Source organism: Mesoplodon densirostris, chromosome 4, assembly GCF_025265405.1.
Source record: "Mesoplodon densirostris isolate mMesDen1 chromosome 4, mMesDen1 primary haplotype, whole genome shotgun sequence".
In the NCBI taxonomy this organism is placed as follows: domain Eukaryota; kingdom Metazoa; phylum Chordata; class Mammalia; order Artiodactyla; family Ziphiidae; genus Mesoplodon; species Mesoplodon densirostris.
In genome coordinates this window covers 94878372-94893240 of record NC_082664.1, presented here as the reverse complement: position 1 = coordinate 94893240, position 14869 = coordinate 94878372, and the positions used below count along the sequence as shown (strand labels likewise).

Sequence of the window (14869 nt, the reverse complement as noted above, 5' to 3'; positions counted from 1 at the left end):
AGGAGAACCATTCCTACTCTGGGGTGACCACCAGTAAGTTAAATCTATACAGAAGTGACAGTGAATCACATAATTACACTCCACTAAATACAACCTCAATGTATTTCCCACTTGACAGCCCCTCATGTGGATTCCAGCATCGTCTCATACAAGGCAAAATGTGACAGGCGGAGATAGAGTGGAGGAGACAATGGTCTTAGCTCTTATGGCTAAAATGTTTTAATACTGCAAATCAAAAAGCAAAACAGAGTAAAAGCAATGCAAACAAATTTCTAGTGCTACTCCCAGGGCCTTGGGATGGAAAGGGCAAGTGAGGTGAGCTGAAGCTTAAGCTTCATTAGCTTCATGGAGGGTCTGCTTCTGGTAGCTATTTGAGGTCAGAGAGGTAACAGGGTGGGTGTGTGACGATCAAGCAGGGCCCTGAAGCCTTTGTAAGAGCTGGCTTCTCTCTGGAGATAGAGCAACAGTGGACATTTTGTACAGAGAAAAGAGATGATTTTTGTGGTAGACAGATTAATGCCCCCTCCTGCAAAGATGTCCATGTCCTAAACCTCAGGACCTGTGGCTATATGACCTTACATGGTAAAAGACACTTTGCAGATGTGATGAAGTTAAGGATCTTAAAATGGAAAGATTATAAGGGTGGTCCCATTGTAATCGCAAGGGTTCTTATAAGAGGGAGGCAGCAGAGTCAAAATCAGAGAAGGCAATGTAATGGCGGAAGCAGAGGTCAGAGTGATGCACCCATGACCCAAGGAGTGTGGCAGCCTCCAGAAGCTCGAAAAGGCAAGGAACAGATTCTCTTCTAGAGCCTCCAGAAGGGACTCAGTCTTGAGGAAACTCCTTGATTTTAGCCTTGTGAGATCCATTTTTGGACTTCTGACTTCCAGAGCCGTAAGACAATATGTTTGTGTTGTTTAAGCAACTACATTTGTGGTGATTTGCTAGAGCAGCAATCGGAAACTCATGCAATTCTAAAAGGGTCACTCTGGTTGCTCTGTTGAAAATAGGTGATAGGGGCAGGGGTAGAAGTGAGGAAACCTGAGGAGGGGTTATTAGGACAGCTGGGAGGAGAGGTGAGCTGGCTTGGACCAGAGCGTGTGCAGAGGAGGGGCAGAGAAGTAGGCAGATTTCTTTTCTGCCCAAAGTTCTGGCTCTATTTTATCTCCTTTAAAATGTGTATTATCTGAATGCTTCACGAATAGGTAAATAAATCGAGGCCCCTATTTTTTTCTTTCTGTCTTTTCACACTTGGTCCAATATTCTACTAGAAGGCACATCCGAGGAGGAACTGTAGATATCCTCTTACAAAGCCCATATTTCACCCCATCTCAGGTGGCAGACCACCTCTACCAAATGTCTTCTCTTTTCAGTAAATGACTATGGCTCAGCTTAGATAAGGTGCTTGGCAAAAACAACCTACCACACTCCACAGTTTGTATACAGCTGCTTAACTTCCCTTCAGAGCTGCCTAGGACAGGTGGGGATGCCTTTTGACCACCCACCTGGACTTGACTTTCCTTTTCTCTGCTTTCTGTGGCTCCCTAGGCCTCTCTTCTGCTTCCTTGCTGTGCAGGTATTGTAGGCACGTTTACCCTTTGAAGACGATTGATGTCTTGTTTGTTTTTCCTTCACTGTCTAGAATAGAGCCTTGCTCAAAGGAGTTCATTAAATATTTCTGCAATAAATCACTTTGTCTTGGCTCCAGCAGATTTTATTTGCCACACGGTTTCAGGGATTGAGACCTGAAACCGATATGTACTAAAGAAACTCATATTTATAGCCCTATGCATCTCAAAATGACAAACACAAGCTTTGAGAAACACAGCTTCCTGTGTAAGCTGATAAGGTATGAAGCAGATAAGAACCCTCCTCAGATTTCCTTCTCACATGTCTCTGTCTTCCCCACCTGGGGTTCTTTCCTCTCACTTTGTGACAGGTGGCTTGATTTTCCTTGGATGGCTGGAATGTGTCTCACAAAGGGAAATTAAATGTCCTTCAGCTTTTTCTAGGCTCTTGGGATCCTTGAGGTAGATCCTGCGGGGTTTTTTTTTTTTTTTCTTTTTTGCATAGGCAGGCTATGGAAAAATATAGCTGTTTTTCATCTGTACAGAAAACATTCTGATCCTGGCGTAGTTTATAACAATGCAATTTTTGCTGTATATAATCAAATTGTAAAAGAATGTAGATTAAAAAACCAGCAGTCTAGTACCGGATCCATAAGAGAAAGGTTGCTAAGAAAGCAGTAAGTTTTGGACAGGGGTTTGGGAGAGTCTTCTCAGCAACGACTGCTGAAAGTCTCCAAGGAGAGGGCATTCAGGTTCTCTGACGGGGCCTCTACTGTGAAGCAGAGAGAGGGCTGGAAGGAATGAAATGTAAGAGGTCCCAGGGCACCAAGGTTAATTGGGAAGGAGCCTGTGACTTATAGTACATCCTGGAGTATCACTTCTGTCTAGAGAGGCCTCTTTTCCCTCTCCTTGACCTCTGGACACAGGCATACATTAATTTACAGTTTCCCAATCATCTCTGCATGGTACCACCCACCATCTCCTTATACCTAGAATCTCTTCCAAGCTCCTTTTACAAGGTTGGAAGTTCAGTGTTTTAAATCTGACTCTATTGCATAATCGTGCTAGGCCTTTATTTTTCTCACTTGTAAAGTGGGGCTAATAATAGTGCATACCTAATAGGATTGTTTTGAGGGTTAATGCATGTGAAACACTTCATATAGTATCTAGCTTTTAACCAGTGCTCAATAAATGTTAGCTGTTACTATCTTCACTATATTACAGTAAGTCTTAAATCTCTAGTTGTGAATCTATACTTACAGAAAACCACATGGTGAGGGCTCATAAGAAAATTTTTTGTCGATTTTACTTGTAATGTGTATAATATAATTCACGTATGCTTGAAGAAGAATGAATTGGTAAAATATTTTTATTTTTCTTTGTGAAGCTATCGTAAGCCATGAGAGGAACAAAGCTCCCAATAAATCAAATTTTCCAGATATCTGGACCTGATGAGCAAATTGGCTCAGCCCAGAGGAAAACAAAACCAAGGCCCTTTAGTATTTGTTTGACTCCTCTAATTCTGTTTCCAAGCTCTTTTTTGAGGACAAGAATTTTTTTAAAACTTGTGGAAAGATTTTTTTTTTTTTTTGCCTCGATTCTCTCTTTAGTTTGCTGATTAAATGTCAATAAATCCCAGCAGCTGCAGGTCACCACTGGGTTTCAATAGGAAACCCTGATTCAGGACACATATTTTTCAATTGTATCAGAATGTGCTTTTGGAATCAAATCAGGAAATCTTGAAGGCTGGGAAACTCTTTTCTTTAAAGTTCTCCCTACTCATTGTTCTTTCCTCATGTCTTTAATGAATTGCTTTGGCTCCCAACCACAGACCAGATTGTGACAAATGAAAGAAAATTAAGAAGGGAGAAAGCTTAAGTTATTGATTTGGCTTGAGGGAATTTTTGTGAGATTTGTGACCCAACCCAAAAAACCAACAACCCCAAACCCCAAATGATTCTCCATGTTTCGAGACCTTCTTCAGCTTCTGGACTGGGACCAACCTTGATAAGGAAATATCAGTCCATGCCATCAGGATTATATTCAGAGACCCCTAAATTCTCTGTGGTGCTTCATCATTTCATGATTTTGGGGAGCTAAAGCCAACTGCCTGGAGGCTGTCTCCTAAACTACATTTGGTAAAGGGCAAAATGCTCTGGAGTTAATTGAAGAAAGACAGTGTGTTCATTAATTGTGGGCTCATAGTTGCTGTGATCACTCATGGGCCTGGTGGAAGCCTCCTAAATCTTCCCTTTACTCTTGGTCTTGTTAACAGAGTTGCTGCATTCACTAACTAATCTTAAACCCTAAGGTGTTATGCATTGTTCAGAGACAAACTCATCAAAAAAGATGTAAGTGACCTGCCTTCTCTTGTCTCCTGGAAGTGGAAGCTGGATAATGTAAAATTTATTTTGTTATGAGGGAGAAGAGCCCAGATTAGGAAGTGGGTGTTGCCTTTGAGGACCTAGAGTAGAATCAATGGGCATTTGTCAATTTCTACTGAGAATATTCAGAAAATTACTTCAGACCCTCTTCAGCAATAATAGTAATAGTGACGTTAAGACTGACTAGCCAAGCTTGGATGATTTCCTTTTTTTTCACCTCTTACTTTCTATTTTTTTTCATTAAAAAAAGACTCTTCAAGTATTTTTCTGTTTATAAAGTGCTTTCCCTACATTTTCTCACTTAATGATGGCAACAGAAAGTGGCATTATTTTACAGAGGAAGCATAGGTAAGGAGAGGTCCTGAGTTAAAATGTGCTCACGCAGATGGTTTGGTGGAAGATCTCGGGCCTCTTCTGAGGGCTCTTTGATCAAACCTATTTTTATGGGTCTAAAAAGTCTTGGTGACGTGAGAACAGCATCTTGATTGCAATTAAAAATTCCCAGCAGAGTAGTGTTAGGTCCCTCCCATCTTTTTTAATTTTTTGTTTTGTTTTGGTTTTTGGCTGTGCCATGTGATTCTGGGATCTTAGGGATCTAAGTTCCCAGACAAGGGATTGAACCTAGGCTCCCTGCAGTGGAAGCGTGGAGTCCTAATCACTGGCCCACCAGGGAATTCTCCCCCCTTTTTTTCTCCCACCTTTTAAACTTATGTCTTAGTTATCTGATAACACTGTTGGATTTTTCTAGATGCATCTCCTGCTTCCGAAAGGAAAGACAAGCACACATGCATACATAAATGGATATGGTTTCATTGTCTGAAACCAAGTCAAACAAACTGTCAGCCCTATAAGATAATTATTTCAGGGAGGGAGGGGGTACCTCCAGGTCATATTCTGAAACTCAGGTTATTCTTTTTGATAAATGTTCCCTAACATTTAACTGACTTATAAATAACCATTTCATAAAATAGGTGAGGTATCCTCAGTTAGTTATCTTGGATTAAGTAACAGGAAGCACGTGGCTCAACAATAAGCATTCTATGAGTGCTTCATTGATATTTTATTTGATTGAGGCAGACATCAAATTATTTTGGCCTTGACGAGATTTGGGGAGTAAAGGCTATTTCCAACACCCTGTGTGAAACAGAACTTTGAAGGTTTAATGACCTCTTTTACTATATTCTGGAGCAGATTAAAAACAATGTCTAAGATAATTTTGCCTCTGCTAATGGCTATTGTCTTGGCTCAACTGAAATGGTGAAGGATGGCTTCCTGTCCAAACATGTGTCTTGGTAGGCTCCTCAGCTCTCTCAAAAGAATGCTAACACTATTAAGCATTGCTCTTCTGTCTTACACATCTATACTCAGCTAGCAACACAGCATAGCAGCTCTCCAGGTATTTTCTAGGAAGTTCAATCTCAAGCTTATAGTCATTTAGTGTTTAGCGCAAGTGCATTTGAGAGAAATAATTAGGATGATTGCTCAAAGGACATGTAGTTCATTTGCTCTTTTAAATATCCTAAAATACATTTCTGAATTTCATCAGCTCAGCAGGGACTGAGTACAGAGACTCTGTCATTGGGCCCTTGGAATTGTGTTTGAGATGATATCCATAGGCCTGTTATAAAACACAGCTCTAAAATTCTCATATTATATTCTTTATCTCAAACAATGACTACTTTATGAGGAGTTGTTAGAGAAATTATTGTTTGAGCCAACAACTAACACATAATTGTACTTTCCCAAAGAAATTAGTTTATTTTTACCTTACAGACTATGAAGTAAAGGGCAATAGACAGGCTTTCCCTTTTTCTGTAGAATTGGTGGTCCACCTGGAACAGGTGTGTGGGTCATCATGTCAGGCATTTTTATTTTCATTAGGGACACTAGCTGATCATCATCCTTCTATATTTTCTTCCAGTTAACTTTACTTTAAAAACTTAAACCATTATTTTTCCTGTTGTACATTCTTGAGTACAACATTACATTATTTTGGAGATGATCTTGTGTGTAAACCCTCTTGCATGTCTGAAGATGTTTTTATTGCCCTTTCATACTTGATTGATTATTTGCCTGAGTATAGAATTCTAAGTTCAAAAACGTTTTTTCCTTAAAACTGGAAGGCATCACTCCTGTGTTTTCTATCATCCTGTTGCTGATGAGAAATTTCATGTTATTCTAATTCTCATGACTCTGGGGCTACCCATTTTTTTCCTTCTGGAAGTTTTTAATATTTTTCTCTTTGTTTTTTATCAAAATTTTATGAAGATCTGTAGGTCCATTTGCATTCATCCTGACTGGCACTTGATGGCCCTTTTGCTTTGAAGAGTTGCCTTACTCTGGTGCAGAGAAATTTTCTTCTATTTATTTGATTATTTCCTCCCATCCATTGTTTATGTTCCTTTCTCCTAAGTGTTTTTTTTTCACATTTCTTTTTTGTCATTTTCTTATATATTTTAAGAGATTTCTTAAGTCTTATTCTTCATTCTGTCTTTCCTACTATACAGTTCATGCATTAAATATTTTTAATTTCCAGGAGCTTTCTCTTGTTCTCTGTTTTCTTTGTTCCTATCAGCTTGTTCTTGTTTCATGGATGCCGTGTCTTCTTGGTATCTTTGAGGTACTAATTAGAATTAAAGAGAAAAACAACCCCCTTTCCTCACCTGTTTTCAGCATTATCTCTTCCTCTTGGATCCTTCTGTTTTGTGCTCTTGGTTTTTCTCAGGTGTCTGGTGACTTATGGTTGCTGGTTTGTATTTACAAATGAAGGACTAGATGGATTAGTGCAGTTTCGAAGGTCTTTTTCCCTGTCAGGCCTCTCCTTTAAATAGGAGGACCAGTGATATATCCAGCACACAGAGAGGTTTTTCTGTGTGTCTTAGTCCATTCTGTTTGCTATAACAGAGTACAAAGACTAGGTGGCTTGTAAACAATAAAAATTTATTTCTCACAGTTCTGGAGGCTGGGAAGTCCATGAGCAAGGCGTCAGCAGATTTGGGGACTGGTGAGGGCTGCTTTCTGGTTCATAGATGGTATCTTCTTTCTGTGTCTTCAAATAACGAAAGGGGCAAGAGAGCTCTCTGGGACCTCTTTTTTAACGACACTAATCCCATTCATTGGGGCTCCACCCTCATGACCTAATTACCTTCCAAAAGCTTTCAAATATCATCACATTGGGGATTAAGTCTCAATATATGAATTTGGGAGGGGCACAAACATTCAGTCTGTAGCATTGTGGTTTAGTCAGGGTATCTGGCAAATCCCACAATTGCCTCAGTAAGGCAGGCTTTACGAGGGCCTGAGTCTCCTGTAGCTGATGTGGAGGTTCAGAGCTTCTTCTCTCTTAGGCCTGAACATCCCCTCTTGGTTTCTTCCCTAGGCATGTTGCCTGGTCTCTTAAGTGGGTAAGGGAGGGGTGTGTGAGAGGGCCCAACTGGCTCAATTATAATTATTTTGGTAATTCTCCAAAACTAAGGTGATCAGTTAATTTATGTTCCAAACTGAGACACTTTTGAGAGTACAAGGCCACCCTATTAATTATTTTGCCAAGACATTAGGCATCACTGGGACTGTCACCCTATCTACAACACACTCTCAATCTTTGTATTTATTGGCTGAATTTGGAACTTCTCTGGGGCTCCATTGGGAAAACAACTCTTCTAAGTCTTTTGGCTAGCATTGTTCCTATCTTTTTTTCTTTTTTTTGGTCAAATTGATCCCATCTGATTTCTATTTTATTTTGTAGACTTTCTTTAAAATTTATGAGCCTCTGATAGCCCCATTCTTATTTTCCAGCACTGTTATGTTTTTATTCTTAAAAAAATATTTTCTGTCATTTCAGCGGGACCTGAGAGGTAAGGGAGGTAGAAGGACATGCTAACTTGAACTGGAAGTTCTTTTATTCCACTGTAAACATACTCTGGTTTACTATATTTTATACATCCATGTGTATCACTTTACTCGTTTTTGGAACCAGACACATTTAGTGATACCAGTTGTGCAGGAATGAGCTTACTGTGTTAACTCATAAATCCCTTGATGAGCACTTTCCTTTTATTCCTCTCACACCTGGAAGGATGCCTACAAAATGTTGGGCATTAAGTCACTGAACCTCTGAGCAATCCATAGTGGGCGTTGTTTATGGGGGATTTGTGCTCAGCTTCCCCTTCTTGCAGGATGTGACTTATTGCCAACAGGGGTTTATATCCCCTCATGCACTGTTGTAGCACATGGAAGAATGTAAATTCCTACAAAGACAATTCAGGCCTAGCATATTCAGGTTAAAGGCAGAAAACTGTAGGGATTTAAAACCCAAAGCCAGAATTTTGCAGAGCTTAGTGAAGGGATGGAAAATCTTCTCCCAGAATTTATCCATGAAGGCTCAGTTCAGAAAGATAATACTTAATGGAAGTATAGAGACAAAGATGAAGTCTTAATAAGAAGATTTTAGAAGCAAAAAGAGGAGAGGACTTCCTGGCTCTGACAAGGTCTCGTGGGATAAGAGCAATGTGGATACCCAGGAGAGGATCCAAACTTTCCCAGCACAGAAATTACTCCTTTGGCCACTTTGGGAAAGGGCTATTCTCAGTCCTTGGGGAGGATGGTTACATGGAGACACTGGACAGGAGTCAAGATTCTGGTGTTTGGAATAAGTAAAATTAGACACAGAACTATAGAATTCTATTCTTAGATGTGCTTCATATAAATGTGAAATTTAAAAATGATCATCATCTGAATGTATATGCTCTAAACTAAAGCCATCAATATACAAGTTAGCAGTCAGATTTTTGATTTAAGCTAAAGTTAATCTGTAAATTACATGCAGGAGGCCAGTGGGCCAGGTTAGCCTTCGCCATGTGGAAGAGACCCCCCCCACCCAATCCCAAGTAATATCCACTGTTCTCCTGTTGGCAGTTTTACTATGCCTGGGTTAAGGTGGGGATGAATAAACACATCATCCAGCTTTCTAAGCTTTTAAGTCTCTCAGCCTCCAAAATTCCATTTTGGGCTTTGATATTTTTGCTCTTTGTTGGGGAATGATGAGAGAGGATGATGCTTTTACAGTCAGACTTTGAAATCTTTCTTTCAGGGGATGGTTGGTTGAGAGGTTGCTTCCTGGTGGGTTCTCAATTTCAGAGTTATACACAGGGAACTGACTTTATTAGATGGTAAAGAAGGAAGCCATGTAGGCGGATATCAAACAGATAAACACTCTATGGAGCCCAACCATAACCAAAGACAGGGTGTCATTTATCAGGAGCAGTTCTCAGAGGTGAACTTCATACTTGAAAGCTGAGCCACAGGGACTGTAGAGACATTTAGATTCCTCTTGGAATTTTGGGAAAAAGGAATCAGTTCTTATAACTCGTGGTACCTGGTATACAGGGAGCAGGTGGTAAGATATTCTCCTATCTTCCTTCTTTCGCTATTCATCTCCGTCTTCTTTCTCATTTCCCTTCTACTTCCAGCTCTCCTTCTCTTTGCTTTTCTCTTGCTCTTCCTTTCCTCATCCCTACTTTTCACTCTCCAGTCTCCTTTATCTCTGTGGTTGTACGTACCTTCTCTAAAGTCAGACTCTTACCACATCCCTATACTTTTTACAACCTGTCACTTACCCAGGTGGGGAACTGTGGGATTAAGGGACTCCCAGGTTGAGATGGTCAAGTTAGTTACTAGGAGAGTCCAACATTGATGTCTGTTGGTTACTTGGCTGATCTTCCTTCCATAGCTTTCATTACTCCACCGTTACCCTTTTGCCAACTCTGGATTAAGTAAACATGGAGCAGGAACGTGCTACCCTTACTACAAAAACATGCTCTGCTGGTGTTTCTGGGGCATTGTCTTTTCTTGCCCTCTACAAATTTTAATTTCTGCACTATGATAATCTTTGGGTTTGTTGTCCTATTGTTTTGTTATTTGTACTTGCTTTCAGGTGATATAGAACTGTCCCCTGGCAGTGGAAAAATTGGGGCACCAGAGAAGGGTATAAGCTCCTTTCTGGAAGATCCTGGTGAGCTGGAGCGAGGCAGAGAGAGAGCACAAAGATTGTGTCCATTGGCCTCCATTCCCTGAGAGCCTCTCCATAGTCCCCTGTAAGAGTACCAAACCAGAAGCCTGCCCCACAGGCCAAAGCTTTTGGACGTGCAAACAGGCCTCTTTCTCAGAAAGACTGAGAATGTGTTTCAGTCAGCTGTCTGTGCAGTGCCCTGGGGGTGGTAGTCTGCCAAGAATAGAATCTTTGATTGTTACAGTCCCATGGGATCCAGAAACACAAGCCCATGGGCTTCAGAGTCAGGCAATCAAGAAGTGTTCCCTGGGTGGCAGCTGTGAAAACCAGCATCAGATGTAAAAACTGGGGCACCAGGTGTGTGTTGACGCTCCCCTCCAGGAGATCCTGGGGCTCTGCAGTGTGGCAGAGGGGGAGTGCAAAGACGGCACCCAGTGGAAAATAAAAATAAAAAAAAAAAAAGAAAAGGAAAAGAAAAGAAAAATAAGAAAAAAAAGACAAGGGGGAAAAAAGAATAAAGGAAGAAAAAAAAAAGATGGCGCCCGTCCGCATTAGCAAGGCAGAGGGAGAGCAGGGAGATGGTACCCACCAGCAACCGTCCCTGGAGAGTATCCCAGAGGTCCGTGCCCCTTAGACCAATGCTTTAAAATTAGTGAGTCTTTTTCTGGTGCTTTTCAAAGGGCTGCTTCTGTGCTGGGCCCTGGGGTGAGTCTGCCTGAGGGCACTTTAAGAGCTCCTCCTCAGTTTGCCACAGCCCCGCCCCACTGGTCTTCAAAGCAGGTGCTTTGGAGGCTGTCTCTCAGGTACCTGTCTGAAAAGTGGGGGTGCCCGATGTGGGGTCTGAACCCTTTGCTCCTCGGATTGAAGCTCTGGGTTTTGAGTTGCCTCCCGCTTTGTCTGAGGGTGGGGTTTATAGTGAGATTGTGTCTCAGCGTTTCCTACCTGCTTTGATTGGTTTCCCTCTTGTTTGCCCGATGTGAAGGGATCTCTTAGCCAGTTTCTAGGTTTTGTTCTGAGGAAGTTGTTCCAGATATATCTGTACATTCAGTATGTCCATAGGAGGAGGTGAGGTCAGGATCTTCCTAAGTTGCTACCTTGGACCGGGACTCTACATTTGCTTTCAGGAGAGATTTTATTTTTTTGGCCACTTCCAGCTAAGGGTAGGTCTCAGTCCCCTGATACTGTCAAGTTCCTCTCAATATGCATGGGTTGTTTAGAAATATCACCTTTGGCTTCGTGACTATAAGGTCAGTGACCTCACTGGCCACTTCAGTATGGTTTTGTTTGGGTATGTTATATCTTGTAACTCTGAAGCAAAAAAAACAAAAATAAAAAAAGATTCCTTTCCAGTGTGGCATTTGACTTTTAGCAGCCCCTTCTTTTTTAGGAACTACTTGAGGTTAACAGAAAGGGTCTTTGTGGAGTTGAAGGGATATAGAAATTGGAGACATACTGTTTTGCTTTATGGCTGGCATCAGAAAGACAATGAAAAACATTTCAGCTTTCCATTTTGGGATTTTCCAATACACGTTCCAACATTTAGGCTGGAAAAAAACCAATGCCCTTCAAATTTCAAAAGAAAGAATTCTTGTAACCTTGATGACAATCAAAGTAACCTATTTGATATTAGTTTAAAGAGTTGTATGTTTCTTTTGGTTGAAAATTTAATTTCATACCTGATTTCTCTCTCTTTAGAAGTGGAACGGATAGTAAAAGCCAATGACCGTGAATATAATGAGAAGTACCAGTACACAGTGAGTAAAACACTCATAGCACACACGTGCTGGGGTAGGTCTGATCTTAAGGATAGTAGGATTCTTGCCTTCTAGAACTTTGATTTCACTAAAAACTTTGTTGGCCCATTTTAATAGCAAGGTGCCATATGTTTCCATAAATTCAGATTTTAGTAATGTTCATACACTTATTTCTATTCTGTGCTGAGTGGTTGGTATTCATATTGGTATGGGAATAAGATGAAGTATCTTCTTTCTCAAGAATTTATGCTTAATTCATCTTGGTGCCCATTGGGCACTCAAATAATGTAAGAATACTATGAAAGCAGGCCTCCATGGTAGTACTTGGTGATAGAAGTGGTAATAGTGGCTGATGGGTGATGAATAACATTTGGGGATTTTCTCAAAGCAACTCAGGCTGAATGTGGAAAAGTGCATGTAGGAGAAAGTTCCCAGACCTGAATGATTGTATTTATCAAGTGAGCAGTGAGAATGATTAGTTAAAATGTGTGATCTTTAAGCTTGTACTGAACTACTTTTTTTTTAATGAGAGCTTTCTTCATTCACATAAGAACTATTTATTGAGAGTCTACTGAGTGACTGGCACTACTAGTCTAGAAACTTGGGATACTCTGGTGAGCACTTTGTGAATTATTTCATGGGCCCTCATAAAAATCTCCTCATCTTTCCTTGACTCAACCTAAGTTGCTACATGAAGTTTTTAAAACAAGTTCTAAGAAAGATAATTGGTAGAATTGATGCTGTGGGTGACATGTGGCCTAGAAGACCTGCTGTGATTGAGTATACCAGCACATTAATGAAAGAAAGTCTCAATTCACAGAGGGGTTTGGTGACTATCAAAGCATAGAAATGTGAGTGTCATGGGGCAAACTTTGGCAGTCTCCATCTAGGAACTAGCTAGAGGAGAGAGAATTTTGGCCAATGGATTATTTTTAGTATTTAGTTCCTGTTGGCAGTGTTTTTCCATATGTGTGGAAGGCTACATTGGGCTATTGTAGCTTGATACCAGTAGAGGTAGCTAACAACCCCTCTTTTCTCATACTGTGATAATCACGTAAACTTGTGATAATAATTTGATGTTCAATGTAAGTGTCTCTACAGGGAGTCAGCACACTGCCTCTATGACAGATTTCTCATTAAAGTAATATATTGGCACCCTGATTTTATTCATCAGCCTTGTAAGCTTGGTTCAAGTAAATCTGTCCTTGAGAGAAGGAATCCCTCGCAGGAGGCTGATGAATGTGCTTTGTTGCCAGGGGTGGGGGGGGGGCCGAGGACTATTTTCTCCATGGTGATTAATGCCACTTTGTGCAGCCTTCTGACCGCTGGTTATTTAGCCCTACTGGTCATCACCAGACTTGGCCCCATGCCTTTCTATCCATTCTACCACCAGTTCTTTAATTCTAGAGGATGACCCTTGAAAGCCTTGACCATCAAACCCTAAATCAGAGGAGTAGATGTCTATATTTTAAGACCTTGGGGGCAAAAACCCAGTAATAAGTAATCTACTACTGGGTAATTATGCATTTATGTACTTGGCTTTATCCTTATTTTCCAACGTGTAAGAGGTATTTTCATTCTGTGAGTAGTAACTAGATAAGGAAAGCCATATTTTGTCTGCATTTTGTAAGATGATTCAGTCTTTTATATTTATAGTTATTTTTACTTAATTTATGAAATATTTCAAACTTAGAGGAAAGTACAAGGAATAATATGACACTGGTGTGCCTACCACCCAGATTAAATAGATGTTAACCATTTGCCACATTTGCTTTTGATCTTTCTTTTAATAATAACATGCCAAGGATACAAAGACGGTTTTCTCTTGAGCTTGCATGATATTGAACTTTTGTTCAGTATCATCAGCACACAGGTGTGTAGCTGGGGCTGGGTTTTCTGTTGGGCTTCCTAACAATGACAAGGCAGTGGAACAATATTCTGCAGCTACAGCAGACAGAATAAGGCAGCTTTGTCTCGGAGTTAAAACATACTAAGGAAAAAACCAAAACCCATTATGGGCTGGCAAAACCAAGAATGAGAGCAAAAGTTGAGAAAGGGAAGGTGCAGAGCAGAGAGGGGCATGAGTATCTCAGGTCTAATGACCCCTACCGTGGCTCAGAGGGGATGAGCCAGGCCCTCCTAGAATGAGCAAGGGTCCCCACTAGACCTGGCTGGTGGTGTGTTGATTTGGGAACTCCCAACAGGATGTCTGGCAACACAGTGAACTCTGGAACCCTTCTCAGCCTCAGCCTATTCAGATACAAATTGGGGATAACAAAAGTACCTATTTCATAGAGTTACTGAACAGACTGAAGTAGAGTAACACACAATGACTCTATGAGCTAGTCTTTATAGAGATGGGATTTGAATCTATATCTATCTGATTTTTAAGGATTTTTGAGCATGTCATACGTGGACTATCCTTTTAAGAAAGGCAGAACCCACGGGTCTTTTGCTCAGTCTTGCCTAGTTTAAAGGGTATTACTGCAAATGGAAATGGATTTGAAGAAACCCCAACAGATCTCAGCGCGAATGCTTATAATAATTGATGAAGTAGTCTTCCCCCGTAAGGCTGAAAAGGAGATGGGAATAAACTGAAAATTATAAAAAAGGTGAAAGGAGAAATGGTGAAGTTTCCTCAAATGTAGTGGAAAGAGTGTTTGTGGATAAGATAGACCACAGTTTGAATCTTTTCTCTTTCTCGTTTGCTAACTTGTGATCTTGATTTATTTTTCTGCATATCATTAATTTCACCAGTGAAACGGGGAATTTTCCTTATAGGATTATCTACCAAAGGGTTAAATGAAATAATTTATATAAATATTTGATAATAGTAAGACTAGCTAATATATATTAGATGCTTACTATGTACCAGGCTCTCTGCTAAACTTTTTATATGGATTTTTTCTTTAACCTAACATGGCTGGGCAAGTATGCACAATAAACTTTAGATTCCCTATAAAGTACTGGATAAAGTAAGATATCAGTGAAAATAATGTTCGGAAGATACTGAGAAGTTGGCTGAAGTTGTAAACTTTTTGCAGCAGATATCATGCTGAAAAGTTAGCAAATCTGTGATACTGAAGGTGTGGAAGTTGCTGATAAATTATGCAGGGAATGCAATAGCAGAGATACAAATGCACCTAAAGCAAGAAG

At 40.4% G+C, this 14869-nt stretch overlaps 1 protein-coding gene across 5 annotated transcripts in view; it reads left to right on the top strand.

Annotated features, from left to right (window-relative positions):
- ATP8B4 (ATPase phospholipid transporting 8B4 (putative)) overlaps positions 1-14869 on the top strand; it is a 267404-nt gene that overhangs the window by 37619 nt on the left and 214916 nt on the right. For 4 of the 5 annotated variants that reach the window (XM_060096819.1, XM_060096817.1, XM_060096815.1 and 1 more), the window contains exon 3: positions 11655-11713. The exons of the other annotated variant lie outside the window; for it this stretch is intronic. In XM_060096819.1, the coding sequence (XP_059952802.1) occupies positions 11655-11713 (59 nt within the window). The remainder of the gene's footprint in view (positions 1-11654; positions 11714-14869) is intronic. 5 annotated transcript variants of the gene reach the window in all.